This window comes from Mytilus trossulus, chromosome 6, assembly GCF_036588685.1.
Source record: "Mytilus trossulus isolate FHL-02 chromosome 6, PNRI_Mtr1.1.1.hap1, whole genome shotgun sequence".
Classification (NCBI taxonomy): domain Eukaryota; kingdom Metazoa; phylum Mollusca; class Bivalvia; order Mytilida; family Mytilidae; genus Mytilus; species Mytilus trossulus.
In genome coordinates this window covers 35699977-35713995 of record NC_086378.1, presented here as the reverse complement: position 1 = coordinate 35713995, position 14019 = coordinate 35699977, and the positions used below count along the sequence as shown (strand labels likewise).

Genomic DNA, 14019 nt, shown 5'->3' with positions numbered 1-14019 from the left:
GGTGTGATTGTGTCAAACTTATTTGTTCTCTCCTTGTTTGGCTACCAGTGGGAAGTCACTTTAAAATCCTGAAAAGGAGTGACCATCACCATTCACAAAACCTAGTGTATGAAGCAATATTTATAAGTAATAATGATAGAAAAACACATATTTTTTTTCAGTGCCTTTGGTTATAACAGAGGAACAAGCTCCAAGAACTCAGCTGTTTCCTGAAGGAGGGTCTGCTCGCATTAAATGTGCACCACAAGGACAAGTTACTGTTAGCTGGATGGATCGCAATAATGTTAAAATAGAAGCATCCCGTAAGATATAGTAGTTTATCCAACTGCACCAATTTTGCATAATTGCCTATGCAGTTCTGGGAATTGTTAAAATTTGTACAATGTGTGCTGACCAATTTGACCACGCATCATTTTCAGCAATTAGCATTTAATGAAAAATATCAGTATAGTCTGAGCAATTAATAGCCCTCTTCAAGCAAAGACAAAGGGCCAAGTGAGCTTTTCTCATCACTTGGCGTCCGTCATTCGTTAGTTAATGCTGCCACTCGATTGATAATTTTAAGGAAATTTTGTCCGTTTTTCAGTTATAATCTTGAAAATTATTATAGATAGAGATAAACTGTAAGCAACAATAATGTTCAGCAAAGTAAGATCTACAAATAAGTCAACATGATCAAAATTGTCAGTTGACTCCATAAGGAGTTATTGCCCTTCATAGTAATTTTTTACCAATTTTTCATAACTTTTTGTTTTCTTTTACAAAAATCTTCTCCTCTGAAACTACTAGACCAAATTTATCCAAACTTAGCCAAAATCATTATTATGGTATTTTGTTTAAAAAATGTTTAAGGTGACCCAGCCAACCATCCAAGATGGCAACCATGGCTAAAAATAGAACATAAGGTTAAATGTTGATTTTGGATTATAACTCTGAAACCGAAGCATTTAAAGCAAATCTTACAAGGGGTTAACTTGTTTATCTAGTAAATATCTATCTAATTTTATAGATAGAGATAAACTGTAAACAGCAATAATGTTCAGCAAATTAAGATCTACAAATAAGTCAACATGACCATTAAATTTTTACAAAATGTTTTCCTCTGTAACTAAAGGGCCAAGTTCATTACAGATAGAAAAAATTGCAAGTAGCAAGAATGATCAGTAATTTATGATCTACAAACACATCACTATCACCAAAACACAATTTTCTCATGAATCCATCTATTTCCTTTGTTTAATATGCACATAAACCAAGGTGAGCTACTCAGGCTCTTAAGAGCCTCTAGTTATAGTTTGTTCTTATGTTGTACTGTTATAAACACTATCCAAGGTTAAGGGGAAGAGTTATGGAGCCTGCTTACATGTTTAACCCTGCAACATTCTGTATGTTTGTGTCTGTCCCAAGTCCTGTAGTTCAGTGGTTTTTGTTTGTTTATGTGTAACGGTGACCTTCGTGTCTTAGTGTCTTTCCCAAACATCTTGTTTTATATAAGATCATAAATAGTTATTGGTATGATATGATATTATTTTCCTTCTTTCAGATGACAGATATGTGATTAGCCCTGGTTATCTTGAGATTCCAAATATCAACAGAACAGATGATGGAACATATAAATGTGCAGTGATTGGAGTTGGCAACTTCATGATGGTGTCAATAGTTGTTACAGTAACAGGTAAATGATGCAATTTGAGAGTTAAAGGGATAGTTTTGAAATAAAAGGGCCTTCATTCAGAAGAGGTTCTGAGTGGAGTTTACAGTATAGAGAATAAGGGGCAAAAAGACCCTAATATAGAGCAAATAATATAAAGAATATAGAATAGTGGGATGCTAAAATATAAAAAAAAAGAGAGAATATCAGGCAATTTGTTTTAAGAATAGGGTAAATATGGTTTTAGCAATTAAATAATACTGAAATGAAGAACCCCATGCTGACCCTCATAGAACTCATCTGCATAAATTCATGGTACTAAATGTTCAAGTTTTTATTGTTAAACTTGCGTTGAAATTGAAAGCTTTTAAGAATCACAAGATTTGTAATTAAAATCTCATTATGTGAATCATTCATGACATTGTATTCATGTCATCATAGTTATTTCAGAATAAAAGTAAGATACTTGTAGATTTTCAAGGGTTCCTCATTAAAGAAAACCAACAACAAACTTCATTGTTTAGATTAATTAAACAATCTTTTGAAAACAAAACAAAATGTTGATTCCCAATTTTGTGTGTTCATTATTGCATGCTCACATTCTGACAGAAAATTTGTAATAAGATTTTTTGTATGTCTCCACCATAGTGGAGGGGCATTAAGTAAGACCCTTGTCCATCGGTACGTACATCCCAAATCTGTCTATTTACACAATATTCTATAAGTACTTTCATTGATTGATATTTTATTATTTTGATAGTACCACCAGAGATAGTTAAACCACCAACAGCTCAGAGTGTTTCAGTGGGAGAGGCTGCAAGATTTGAGTGTGTCGCTACTGCCAAACCAGCACCTAAATATTATTGGTATTTTGTAAGTGGCTTAGTGATTTTATTACTCTGTCTTCCTGGTACCTATTTATATAAGTGTGTTCAATGTGTTCATTCATTTAAAAAAGATTTTTTTATGCCCTAAACGATAGCACACAGCCATTATGTTTTCTGGTTTGTGCGTCTGTTTGTTCATGCGTCTGCCCGCTTCAGGTTAAAATTTTTAGCCAAGGTAGTTTTTGAAAAAGTTGAAGTCTGAACAACTTGAAACTTAGTACACATGTTCCTTATGATATGATCTTTCTAATTTTAATGTCAAATAAGAGTTAAGACCCTACTTTCATGGTCCCATGAACATAGAAAATGATAGAGAGATTGGGGCATTCGTTCACAATCTTGTTTCTAGAGGTTATTGATGTGTAAGCAGGGGGTATTAACTCACTAAGTTATATGACTTCAACAGCGTCAGAATAATGTGTCTGAGTAAGGGGATATGCTCTTCCTAGCATCTATCCATAATCATCAAGCTGAAAGTTATGTGCAAAATTTGTATATATCCCTTAAGGAAGAAGTAGGGGAAAAATGTTTCTATTTTCATGTATAAAGATAGCTTTTGAAAAGTATCAGTCAAATTGAATTTTAAATTCAGTTGAGAGGATAATTTTATAAGATACTTACAAAGTATGTAATGGTGTCTGTTTTACTTTACTTGTTATATAGATTTTTTTATTTTAGAGTTTACTTATTTATTTAAGGTCTTGACAAATAAATTTTCTGGTTCTCAGACAATGACTTAAAAACAGATGAGCAAGGCAGGGTATTAAATTTTAGTATATCTCTTGTATGAAAAACCAAGGGTGATAAAAAAAATAATAACAAAAGCCTACTAGACAATCTGTTAGTTCCTTGACAGCTGTCAAATCACGTACATTCCAAAGCAGAAGTATCCACCAAAACAGTTAAAGTCTGATGTATGATGGTATACTTGTCAATGCTGGTCCGAGACCACAATTAATTCGTAGTGCATTTCTTTTAGAACATAAATGAAAATATAAAAATCCCACCTGCGCTTTCTCAATGAATTTTTTTACAGTGTGTTATACTACTTTTTGGACAAATCATATAAAAATTATAGAAAACTTCATCGGCTCTAACTCAAAATATGGACAATTTTGTATTTATAGTGTCTTGAAATCTTTTGACAGCTTCTGAAGTGCTAATTTTTAACCTTTTTCAGCTGGACCAAATCACTACTTTCCTGTAAAATTCTGGACCCAAATTTATTTACAGTGTAATTTCACCCCCCTACTTACAATTTGATGCATTAAACATGGAGAAATAAATTTGGATGGGGTATAAAAATAAATGGCAAGTAACCCACTGTTAACGCTAGGGACTATATTCGTGAAAAACGAAAATTGAGAATTTGTTATCAAGTTCTAATTTTATGAATTATTTTTACTTACCAGTCAAGGAATATACATAAGGATTATCTCCCTTACAACGTTCTCATAACTCGCAACACCTGGATGATTTCAAACATCTTTCTAACATTGATCATCCGGGTGAATGCCTCCTCAGTTTATCGGCGGGAACAAAATATTCCCTTTTACCGAAAATTATTTATAACTGGGGAGGTGGTGGGAGCCTTGACTGGTAAGTAAAAATAATTCATAAAATTAGAACTTGATAACAAATTCTCAATTTTATATCATATATATTTTTACTTACCAGTCAAGGAATATACATAAGGATTACTACTGATTTCAAAGCAGTCTGAACCTTAGGAGGAGTGTTATAAATAAATTATCTCACCTGAAGAGACTTTCTACAACACATGTACACATCTAATAACAGAAAAACTTCTCTGTGATTCTTTGTCATTTCAAACTTCATCATAAGTTGAAATGTAGTTCATGTTCATATTTAAAAACATATAAAATACTTCCACCATTTAAAATGCTTCCACCACTAACATTTTAATGAATAACAAAAACATACTGTGCAACTCGCCGAAAATATCAACTTAGTCTATTTTCTGTAACACATTTACATCTAATTCACGCAAATAAAATCTACTAAAGGTAGATTCTGAACTCCAATCTGCAGATTCTAAGATCGAATTGATAGATGCTCCTTTAAAGAATGCCCAAGTTGGGTCAATAGCTCTTGTAGAATGCGCATGTATTTTACCTTTCCCTGGATATTCAGAATCAGAATAAGCCTGTTTAATAATTTGAACAATCCAATGTGAAATTGTCTGAGAGGTAACTGATTTGTGAGGTTCACATAAAGCTAAAAAATAATTTCCCTCTTTGGTCCTGTTGTAATTTTTTACGCAACGATTTTGTTTTATCTAAATATTACAACAGACTTTTCCGTGGATCTAAAGAGGTATTCTCAGTGTATGTAGGTACGAAAATTTTTTCTCCAAAATGTTTCTCCCTATCCTGTTTGGCTAGGCCATGTCTTATAAACGTAATTCCTTTAGTCTGTATTCTCATGGAGCCTTTATCCGTTCTTAGTGCCTGCAGATCGCTACATCTCCTGAAAGTAGTAATGGCAGTTAAGAATACAGTTTTTAAAGTCAAATCTTTTAAAGTCATTTGTTTAACATTGTCAAAAGGACTATTTTCTAACATTCTTAATACTACATGCAAATCCCATTCAGGTAATAGTTTTGCAACTGGAGGTCTTGTATTGAAAACACCTTTAATCAATCTAATTATTTTAGGATGTTGTCCAATTTGGAAATTATCTATTGGAGGTAATACCGTGGACAACATTGAGCGATACCTTGCAATTGTTCTGTATAGCAAACCACTATCAAATAAATATGATAAAAAATCAGCTATCTGACTTAAAGATATTTTAAAGGGATCAATTTTCCTTGTACTACACCAGCTATTGAACCTTCTGAATTTTTAGCAGTAATCTTTTTGAGTACCCTTTCGCCATGAGGCGGAGAGTAACTCTCTAACCCCTTTAGAAAAGCCTTCTGTTGTAAACCGTTCGTTGATAGAAGCCATGCAGTCAGCTTGAAAAGTTGTGCAAGACTTTTGGGATCAGATAAATTGGGGGATAAGCATAGGCATACATTCTCTCCCATGAAATTGTCAAAGCATCCAGAGCTAAGGCTTTCTGATGTGGGATCCATGAACAAAAAATTTCTGTCTGACGATTGTCTATTGAGGCAAATAAATCTATGAGAGGAGTTCCCCAAATTTGAAATAGATTCTGAACCACAAGTTTGTTCAGAGACCATTCTGTATGTTGAATTTTGGTTCGACTGAGTTGGTCTGCTAAAATGTTCAATTTTCCTGTTATATGAGCAGCCTTCATTCGAATATTGTTTTGAATTGCAAGATTCCATAAATCCCATGTTTGGTAGCAAAAAGTGGGCGATTTTGTCCCCACTTGTTTGATTATATATTGGACCACTGTGGTATTGTCCGATCTTATCAGAACATATTGACCTTTTAACTGATTTAGGAAGTGTTTCAGCGTTAAAAACACTGCTTCCAATTCTAGGGAATTTATATGTTTCTTGCTCTGCATTTCTGACCATTCCCCTTGAAAAATTTGATTGTTCATAAAACCCCCATACCCGGTTTTCGAAGCATCTGTCGTTATGGTTACAGAAGTTTGAGCCAGTTGAAAATATTGGCCTCTCAGCGTGTTTGCTGAATGAGATGTGATTTCAGATGTGGTGTAACTGGTATCTTTATGGAAAGATCCTGACAACTTGGTCTCCAAAATGAGAGGAGATGTAGTTGAACCGGTCTCATGAACAAGCGTGCATTCGGAATTAACTCTATGCAAGATGCCATTATGCCTAGTAATTGTAGGAAGTGAAATGCTGACACTGCATTCCCTGATGAAAGAATTAGTATTGCCATATTCAATTTGTCTATTCTTTCCTGAGTTGGGCAAACAAGTCCCTTGTCCAAATGAAACTGCCCCCCTAAGTATATCAAGTTTTGAGTTGGCACTAGACTTGATTTTTCTCTGTTGATGAGAAAACCTAGTGAATTTAGGAAAGTGTCCATTTTGAAATGTATTTCTTGAGATACCTGTTGAGGGGTATGAGATTTATTACTGGTCTCATTGTCCCGTTCTTTTTGGGGACTAGAAAAAACGTACTGTAGAAACCTGTTGCTGCATCTTGCTGGCGAACAGGTTCTATAGCATCTTTTCCTATTATAGTCTTTATTTCTTGGATTAAAATATCCGAGTCTTTTAAAGACACAGAGGTTTTCCGTATGCCTGTCCAAAATAGCATTTCTAGAACCCTCTGCTATTATTGACAAGACCCATTGATCGTCTGTTATTTTTTACCAATTGTCTCGAAAAAAATCTTAGACGACCCCCAACTGGTATCTCGGCCTGATTCTGATAAATTATTACCTTTAACTCTGAGTCAGCTACTGTTTTTCTTTGGGATCCGAAAAGAATTCCAGTTGCCACCTGCTTTCTTTTCTTCATCTTTTTTCCCAAAGTCATCAGCTTTATTGTCTTTCTGGAACTTCCTAGGAGCAGATCTCACAGAAGATTTATTATAACTAAAACCTGAACGTTTATCAGCTGAATTAGCATTGTTATAATTAACATGAGTATAACTATTGTTAGAACTATATCTAGGAGCTTTATTTTGCCAATCTTGACGCACCTGAGTAGATTCAAACTTTCTCTTATTATTGTTCTTATACTCTGGTAACAGATCGTCTAGTTGCTCACGTTGTTCTTTACGTTTCTCAAGTTTGTCTTCCAAACCTTTACCAAATACACCTTCATTCGAAAGAGGTAAATACAAAACTTTAGCCTGTATATCTTTCAAGTTATTTAAACCAGACTCAGTAGCTGCAGCCTTCCTGCGTATCATATGGTTAAACGCACCTGTGCGTCCTACCTGATCAAGAGACTTTGTCGAAATTGCAAACAAGTCCTTCACCATTTGACAAGTTTCATCACTAACATTTTCATTTTCAACCCTCTCTAATAAGGTTCCTAATGTTTGTTGCATATACAACACTGATATAATACCCATAGGTGAAGCCACCTGCCCTTGATAGGCTAGATTCTCTATCTGTTTTAAAGGTTGAGTAACCAACTGCTTATGTTTGTCCCATGACTTAACACTATTTGTACCATGAACAGTTCTTATCATTGGTTCTAATAAATCATCCAAACTGGGTACTTGCAAAAAGCTTTTAGATTTATCATTAACCGGAAAACAACTACGGTATTCATCTTTATAAGCTGTAAGTTTCTCTGGATTTTTAGTTCTCCAGGAACGTTCTAGAATTCTAACCTGTGCCTCATCAATGATCAAGCCACCAGAATTATCAGAAGATTCTGAAGGAATATCTTCCTTGAAAAGTTTAGACAATAAATTTAAATTATCTGACTGCTTGTCTACAGTTTTATTGTTATTATTATCAATGTTACTTGTTTGTCTCTGATTTGACTGACTTTCAACATTGTTACTAATAGTAGGTTGAGTTTGTAGATATTGACTAAATCTTTCAACATTTCTAGATTTATTGCCAGCCTGAGAATAAACAGGACTACTGAGGCCACGAGAATATTCATCCTCTGATGAACATAAACCAAGTAAATCAGCCTTTTCACGACTGTCTATATGAAGAGAAATTTTTGACCTATTGTCAAAATCAATATTTCTGATAATTCTAGGACTTCCCAAGTCCTCATCAAGATTTGCATTCAAAGAAATTACCGGTCTACGCTCCCCTGTACTTGGGACGTTATCTGAACTTCCAGATTGAGAAACCTGTGCAACAGTCGAACTACCTATAGAAGAACATGACTTGTTCATAACAGCAAATAACATATCCATTTTCTTATCAAACCTGTCTTCCATACTGTTTAACTTATTCTCAAGTTCAGCCGTCTTTCACACACCTTTCTTTTTCTTTGAAGAAGCGTCTTTTGTTGTCCTCGCCATTTTTTTCACGAGAAAATCACCCGTTGGCGTTTCACCTGCACTATCTGAATCTAAATTTTCAGCATTTGCGTCAGTCAGTGAGTGTCTATATTCTTCAGCCATCGTCCAATATTAGCGGACGATAATATTAAACGTACATAAATAAAAATTGCAACGAGGAGACTATAATAGAAAGTCTCAAAGTGAGAACGTCTTATTTTGTTGCCGCCGAAAGATAAACTGAGGAGGCATTCACCCGGATGATCAATGTTAGATAGATGTTTGAAATCATCCAGGTGTTGCGAGTTATGAGAACGTTGTAAGGGAGATAATCCTTATGTATATTCCTTGACTGGTAAGTAAAAATATATATGATATAAAATCAAGGGACGACAATTGTGGTCTCGGACCTGCTGTTTTTCATTTAAAGGATGTTTGTTTTGTTGTATTTGATAATATTATGTTCATATTTATGCATGAGAGGTTTTTTAAACTTTTACAGAATAGCATAACACTTGAGTTAACTGGAGAACGCTACAATTTATCAAGAGATAACGGAGTATTGATTATAAAAAAAGTCATTAAAGATGATGCTGGGACTTACAAGTGTGTTGCTCGAAGTACTGACAAGTCTGATGAAAAGGATGCAGCCCTCACTGTTTTAGGTAGAAATTTTGTATGAGTTTGTAAAATATAATGTTTAAATTGGTCTTGCTGTACAAGACAAATCAGACAAAATTTTTGTAAAGCGTATGTTTACACTGATTAGTAGTGAGGAAGTTTAATCTGCCAAATGATATGAAAAATGGATCAGAGCTTCTTATGCAGTTCCTGGATAGAGTCTTTTGAGCCATAAGCAATATTTTTGCCAATGTACCACGTTGGTTTTGATTTCGCTAAGTCAAATGTCATGGTACAAAATTGCATGGTCACAGTAGCCATCTATGAACTGTTATTTTGGCAAAACTTAGGTTTCTAGATGTTGTCTTTTGAACCATGTTTCTATCTTGAACATGGTTATGAATTTTAATACCGTTTATTTAAAGGGCATTAGAGGCATTCTCTTTAAAATATTTATATATATAAATGAGAAGATGTGATATGATTGACAATGAGTCAACATGTACAACAGGCCAGGAAAAATGATTTCTACATATCAGTGGATTGATACATGAATCTTTTACCCTCAAAGTAAACACACCAAAAAACTTGATATGAGAATATCACATGTTATATATAAAAATAGGAAGATGTGGTATGATTGTCAATGATACAACTCTCCAAAAGAGTCCAAGTGACACACAAATTAACAATAAAAGGTCATTTTTATCTAGCATAGTTGTAAGATAAATCTTTACATAGTATGTACATTGTACTAGTGTGGCTATCAATGGTTATGTAGAAATCGGAAAGATGTGGGTTTTTTTTTCTGAAAAAAAAATTAATCAGAATGGGGTACCTTAAGGAATTGGATATTTTGGCTATATTGCTTTCACCTTGTTCATTGCACAAATATTTTATAACACAATTCTCAGGTACTACTGAACAGAATCACTTCATATTTGGGCAGCAACTTGACAATATACAAAATCTACATGATAAATTTATTTTTTAAATAACTTTCAGTTCCACCACAAATTAACAAGTTGGACAATGCAACAGGGGATGAAGGTACTTCTGCAACAATTAAATGTACAGCATATGGAGAACCAATTCCAAAGATCACTTGGATGAAAGAGGGCACCTCAGTAGAAATTACTGATGGTTCACAAATTGTAAGTATTAAAATCGCTAGGCAAAATGATACTAAATTCTGCAGAAACTATATTTTAAGATCTTACTATCTGCAATTTTGGTTGTGAGAAGAATAAGAAAGATATTTTTTTTTCTGAAAAACGATTCATTAATTGTAAAGTGTGAGCCATTTTCAGATCTGTCAAACAACAACTTCCTGTTTGCTCAATGCTCATACTATTAAAGTTGAATTACAAAAATAAATGAATCACACAATTTTCTTGCTCTTCTAAACAGAATGACTTAATTTTCTAATGCAATTTGAGAATTCTAATAATCTTAAATTTGAAAATACTTTTTTTTTGTTACCAGGACAACTCAGACATTGTTGCATCTCAAGTGACTAGAGACGATCGTATGGAAGTTGAAGGAAGTTTACAGATTAGCAACTTGAAGTCCAGTGATGCTGGGTTTTATATATGCAAAGCAACAAATGAAGCCAAATCAGTAGAAAAGTCTGGTTATTTAAGCGTTCAATGTATGTACTCATTTTCTATGTGTTATTTTGGTATACAATGTATGTACTCAATTTCTACGTTATTTCAGTGAACAATGCATGTACTCCAATCACTTTTTGTCATTTAAGTGTACAATGTTTGTAGTAATTTCTGTTTGAATGATAGTTGGTGTTTAATACCACTTTATCACTCTTGTCTATTTTGTGGTGGCAGGTGTCTATTGTCAGAGGAAGTCAGAGTGCACTAAGATTCTATCGACAACATGGATGCTTTGTAAAATTGGTTCCAACACACCAAAAATTAAGCCTTATGAAGAAATTATTTAAAGTAAAATAACACCACACGGAACAAAGTTCTGTAGACTATAATTTTTTGAACCATCAGTCTATCTGTCTGTCAGTCCTCTAACCACACAACAGAATTTCTTGAAATTTTGTAGATAATAAGAACACATAATGTAGATGTGCAAATCGACCTGAAATTATGGTTCAATTATTTCCTTAGAGTTATTTCTCTTTGAACTTAAAATCGCCTAAATAAACTACTGCAGTCTGATCACTGCAACACATCTGTCAAACCAAATAACTGAATTTTATGAAACTTTGTAGATATTTAGGACAAATAATGTAGATCTGCAAATTATGTTTGCCCAGTGACAATGTTGAGCCATGGAATATGTGGGCATGCTTTCAAAGGTTGTTTAAATGAAAGTTATAACACTGTGTATTGATCATTGATGATTATTTAATTTGTATATGTTGAAATTTTTCAGACAAACCTAACTTCTCAAAAGTAATGAAAGATGTTATGTACAGTTGGGGTGGACAAAGCACAAATATTAAGTGTATTGCTACTGGTGTCCCTAATGCAGCCATAACATGGATGAATAAGGAGGGACAGACAATTAATGCAGGGGATCAGTACTACTCTCTTAGATCTGTTACAATTGGGGAAGATACAGAAAGCACTTTAACAGTAAGTGGTTGGGTATTATGCTAATTTAAAAAAATAGGTGTTTAAAAAATAAGGTGTTATACTTTAAATCTGATTTTTGGGGTTTTTTTTCAACAAGAAGTAGTAACTTAGGAAAACAAATCCTCTCAGACAGTTTAATACATAAAAAATAGCATTAATTATTTGAATTGAAATACTGTGGATTCATTAATATTCATGGATACCAATGTTCATGGATTTTCGTACAGGAGAACCACGAACTAAAATGTTCAACAAAAAACAAATTTTCTAAAGGAATGAGTGTAGACTTTGCCAAAACCACGAAATTAAAAATCCACGAAAATGTCAATTTTCCTCAAACCACGAAAATTGGTACTCACGAAAATCCACAGTAAACGAAAATAATAGATATTGGGTAAACTTCAATGAGACAGAAATAACCATGAGATGTCCAGCCCCACAGCCAGGATAGCAGTGACGCGGCTATTTTGGGTCAGAGGTCTATGGGGTTGTGAATTAAAATGTTGTGACCACTTACTTTAACAAAATTTAGTTCTTTTAAATTATTTATTATGAAAGTCTGTGATTGTTTATTTCAGAACTTATCTTTGACTAGTTGCAATTGATTTGTTTTAGGTCAGTGTAGATTTCTCAAATGAAGGAATTGTGTTTGGAACTTACACTTGCAAAGCTGGAAATGCCATTGGAGAAAGTACAAAAAATTTCACTTTACAGAGAGCAGGTAATATTTTAGTTGTTAAATTGTCTCTTAGGTCATTGGATAGATTTCACTTTATTTTGTAAGGTTCTAATCATTGATGAGATTTAATTTCATTGTCATCTCTGCCAGAAATATATTGATGTGATATGAAGCAAGCTTTTTTAATGAATTTGTTTTTGTCATGGTTTCATGAAAAAAATGGCTGTCCGATAGCATTTTTAACTGGGTTTTCTGAAGGAAAAAAAACCCAATTATTAAATTGGTGAAATATGGTATTAATCTGTTCATGTAATAACTCAAGAACTGTTCAACCAATTGTTTTGAAAATTTGATATGCTGATACTAATGACAAATTTCAGGATAATTTTAATATTAAAGATTTTTCAATTTTACTGTTCAGTAGTCATGGTCCTTGATATACAGTAAATTGGGATATTTTGGCGTCTGGATATTTCGGGGGTTTTCTCTCGAAAAAAATGTGTTTTCTTTTGGTGTGTGTAATTTTGGTGCTTCGTCCATTTGATATGTTTAATTTTGGAAGAACAGTAGTGAGCAAGTTCATCCATATTTAAAGTGTTTATTAACAAAATATCATGACAGATCAAGTCAGAATTTTGTTCTGTGCTGATGATTTTGTCCAGAGTTATGGTCCATGAACTTAGTAAATTCACTTAAATAATAAATTTTCCACACTTTTGCCATGAAATACTCTCAGAATGCATGTTCATTTAGTGTATTATTGGTTTTTTTTTAACAGATCCACCACCAAGTCCTAGCGCACAGTTGAAGGAAGTAACTCCAATATCTATCACTTTTGATGTAAACATTCCAAAAACCTTTAATGGGCCACCTGTGCAGGAGATAGAAGTTCAGTATTCAAATGCCCAACCTAAGAAAGTGAGAGTTGGTATGTATAAAGTTAATATTATTCATATAGGATTTAAACATAGAAATATAGCCTTGTTTCAGGGGTGCACTTAAAAATTAAAAAAAAAAAATAGCGACTGAATAAGAAAACGCTGGATATACATTGATGAGAAAGCAACTCAAAAACATCAAAAATCAAAGATATTTTATAGGTAAACAAGCTACAACAATTACCAGAGTATGCACAGTTGTCAAGCTATTATTAATCATTAGAGTATAGACTTATCAAAAATCTTTTGTATACACTGAATTCCCTAGAATAGAGGTAGGAACACTGACAATCCTAGTCAAATAAGATCCAGCGCACCTGCAATGTGCAAGGTAAATCAAAAACCTCAGTGTTGACAGGCTAGTGATACAGTAGTTCTACTACTTAGACCACTCTGCCACCAAGGCCCCTGCTGACAAAGATGGGAGCTAATGTTCTGGTTTATCTCTGTCTGTCGGGATCACATTTCTCTCTTTTCTAAGCAACTACAAGATAAAGTTTCTTGATATATGGCCAAAGCTTAATCTTATTATGCCATTCTGAGTGTTTTCAGTTCTGTGGATGTTCTACTGCATGTTGGCCAATAATATGTTTGATATACAGTTATCAGTTCGATAATACACCAGATGGTGGTATGAACTGTAATTGGAAGAAGAACTCTGGTTGTCTCGAACTCGGTTGACTCAAAATTTTGGATGAGTCTTAAGTTTTGCCCATTGTATGAAACTTTGTTTCGTATAAATGTATGTAT

The 14019-nt window shown here is 33.7% G+C and overlaps 2 protein-coding genes across 5 annotated transcripts in view; one reads left to right on the top strand and one right to left on the bottom strand.

Annotated features, from left to right (window-relative positions):
- LOC134721236 (neural cell adhesion molecule 2-like) overlaps positions 1 to 14019 on the top strand; it is a 75352-nt gene that overhangs the window by 29578 nt on the left and 31755 nt on the right. For all 4 annotated transcript variants that reach the window (XM_063584058.1, XM_063584059.1, XM_063584060.1 and 1 more), the window contains exons 4-12: positions 162 to 302; positions 1544 to 1675; positions 2412 to 2524; positions 8928 to 9090; positions 10052 to 10200; positions 10532 to 10697; positions 11450 to 11652; positions 12268 to 12373; positions 13110 to 13259. In XM_063584058.1, the coding sequence (XP_063440128.1) occupies positions 162 to 302; positions 1544 to 1675; positions 2412 to 2524; positions 8928 to 9090; positions 10052 to 10200; positions 10532 to 10697; positions 11450 to 11652; positions 12268 to 12373; positions 13110 to 13259 (1323 nt within the window). The remainder of the gene's footprint in view (positions 1 to 161; positions 303 to 1543; positions 1676 to 2411; positions 2525 to 8927; positions 9091 to 10051; positions 10201 to 10531; positions 10698 to 11449; positions 11653 to 12267; positions 12374 to 13109; positions 13260 to 14019) is intronic.
- On the bottom strand, positions 4035 to 8362 carry LOC134722234 (uncharacterized). Its single transcript, XM_063585845.1, has 2 exons — positions 6889 to 8362; positions 4035 to 5028 (listed from the first exon to the last, which is right to left on the bottom strand). The coding sequence occupies exon 1, from the start codon at positions 8360 to 8362 to the stop codon at positions 6902 to 6904; it is 1461 nt and encodes a 486-aa protein (XP_063441915.1). The 3' UTR covers positions 4035 to 5028; positions 6889 to 6901.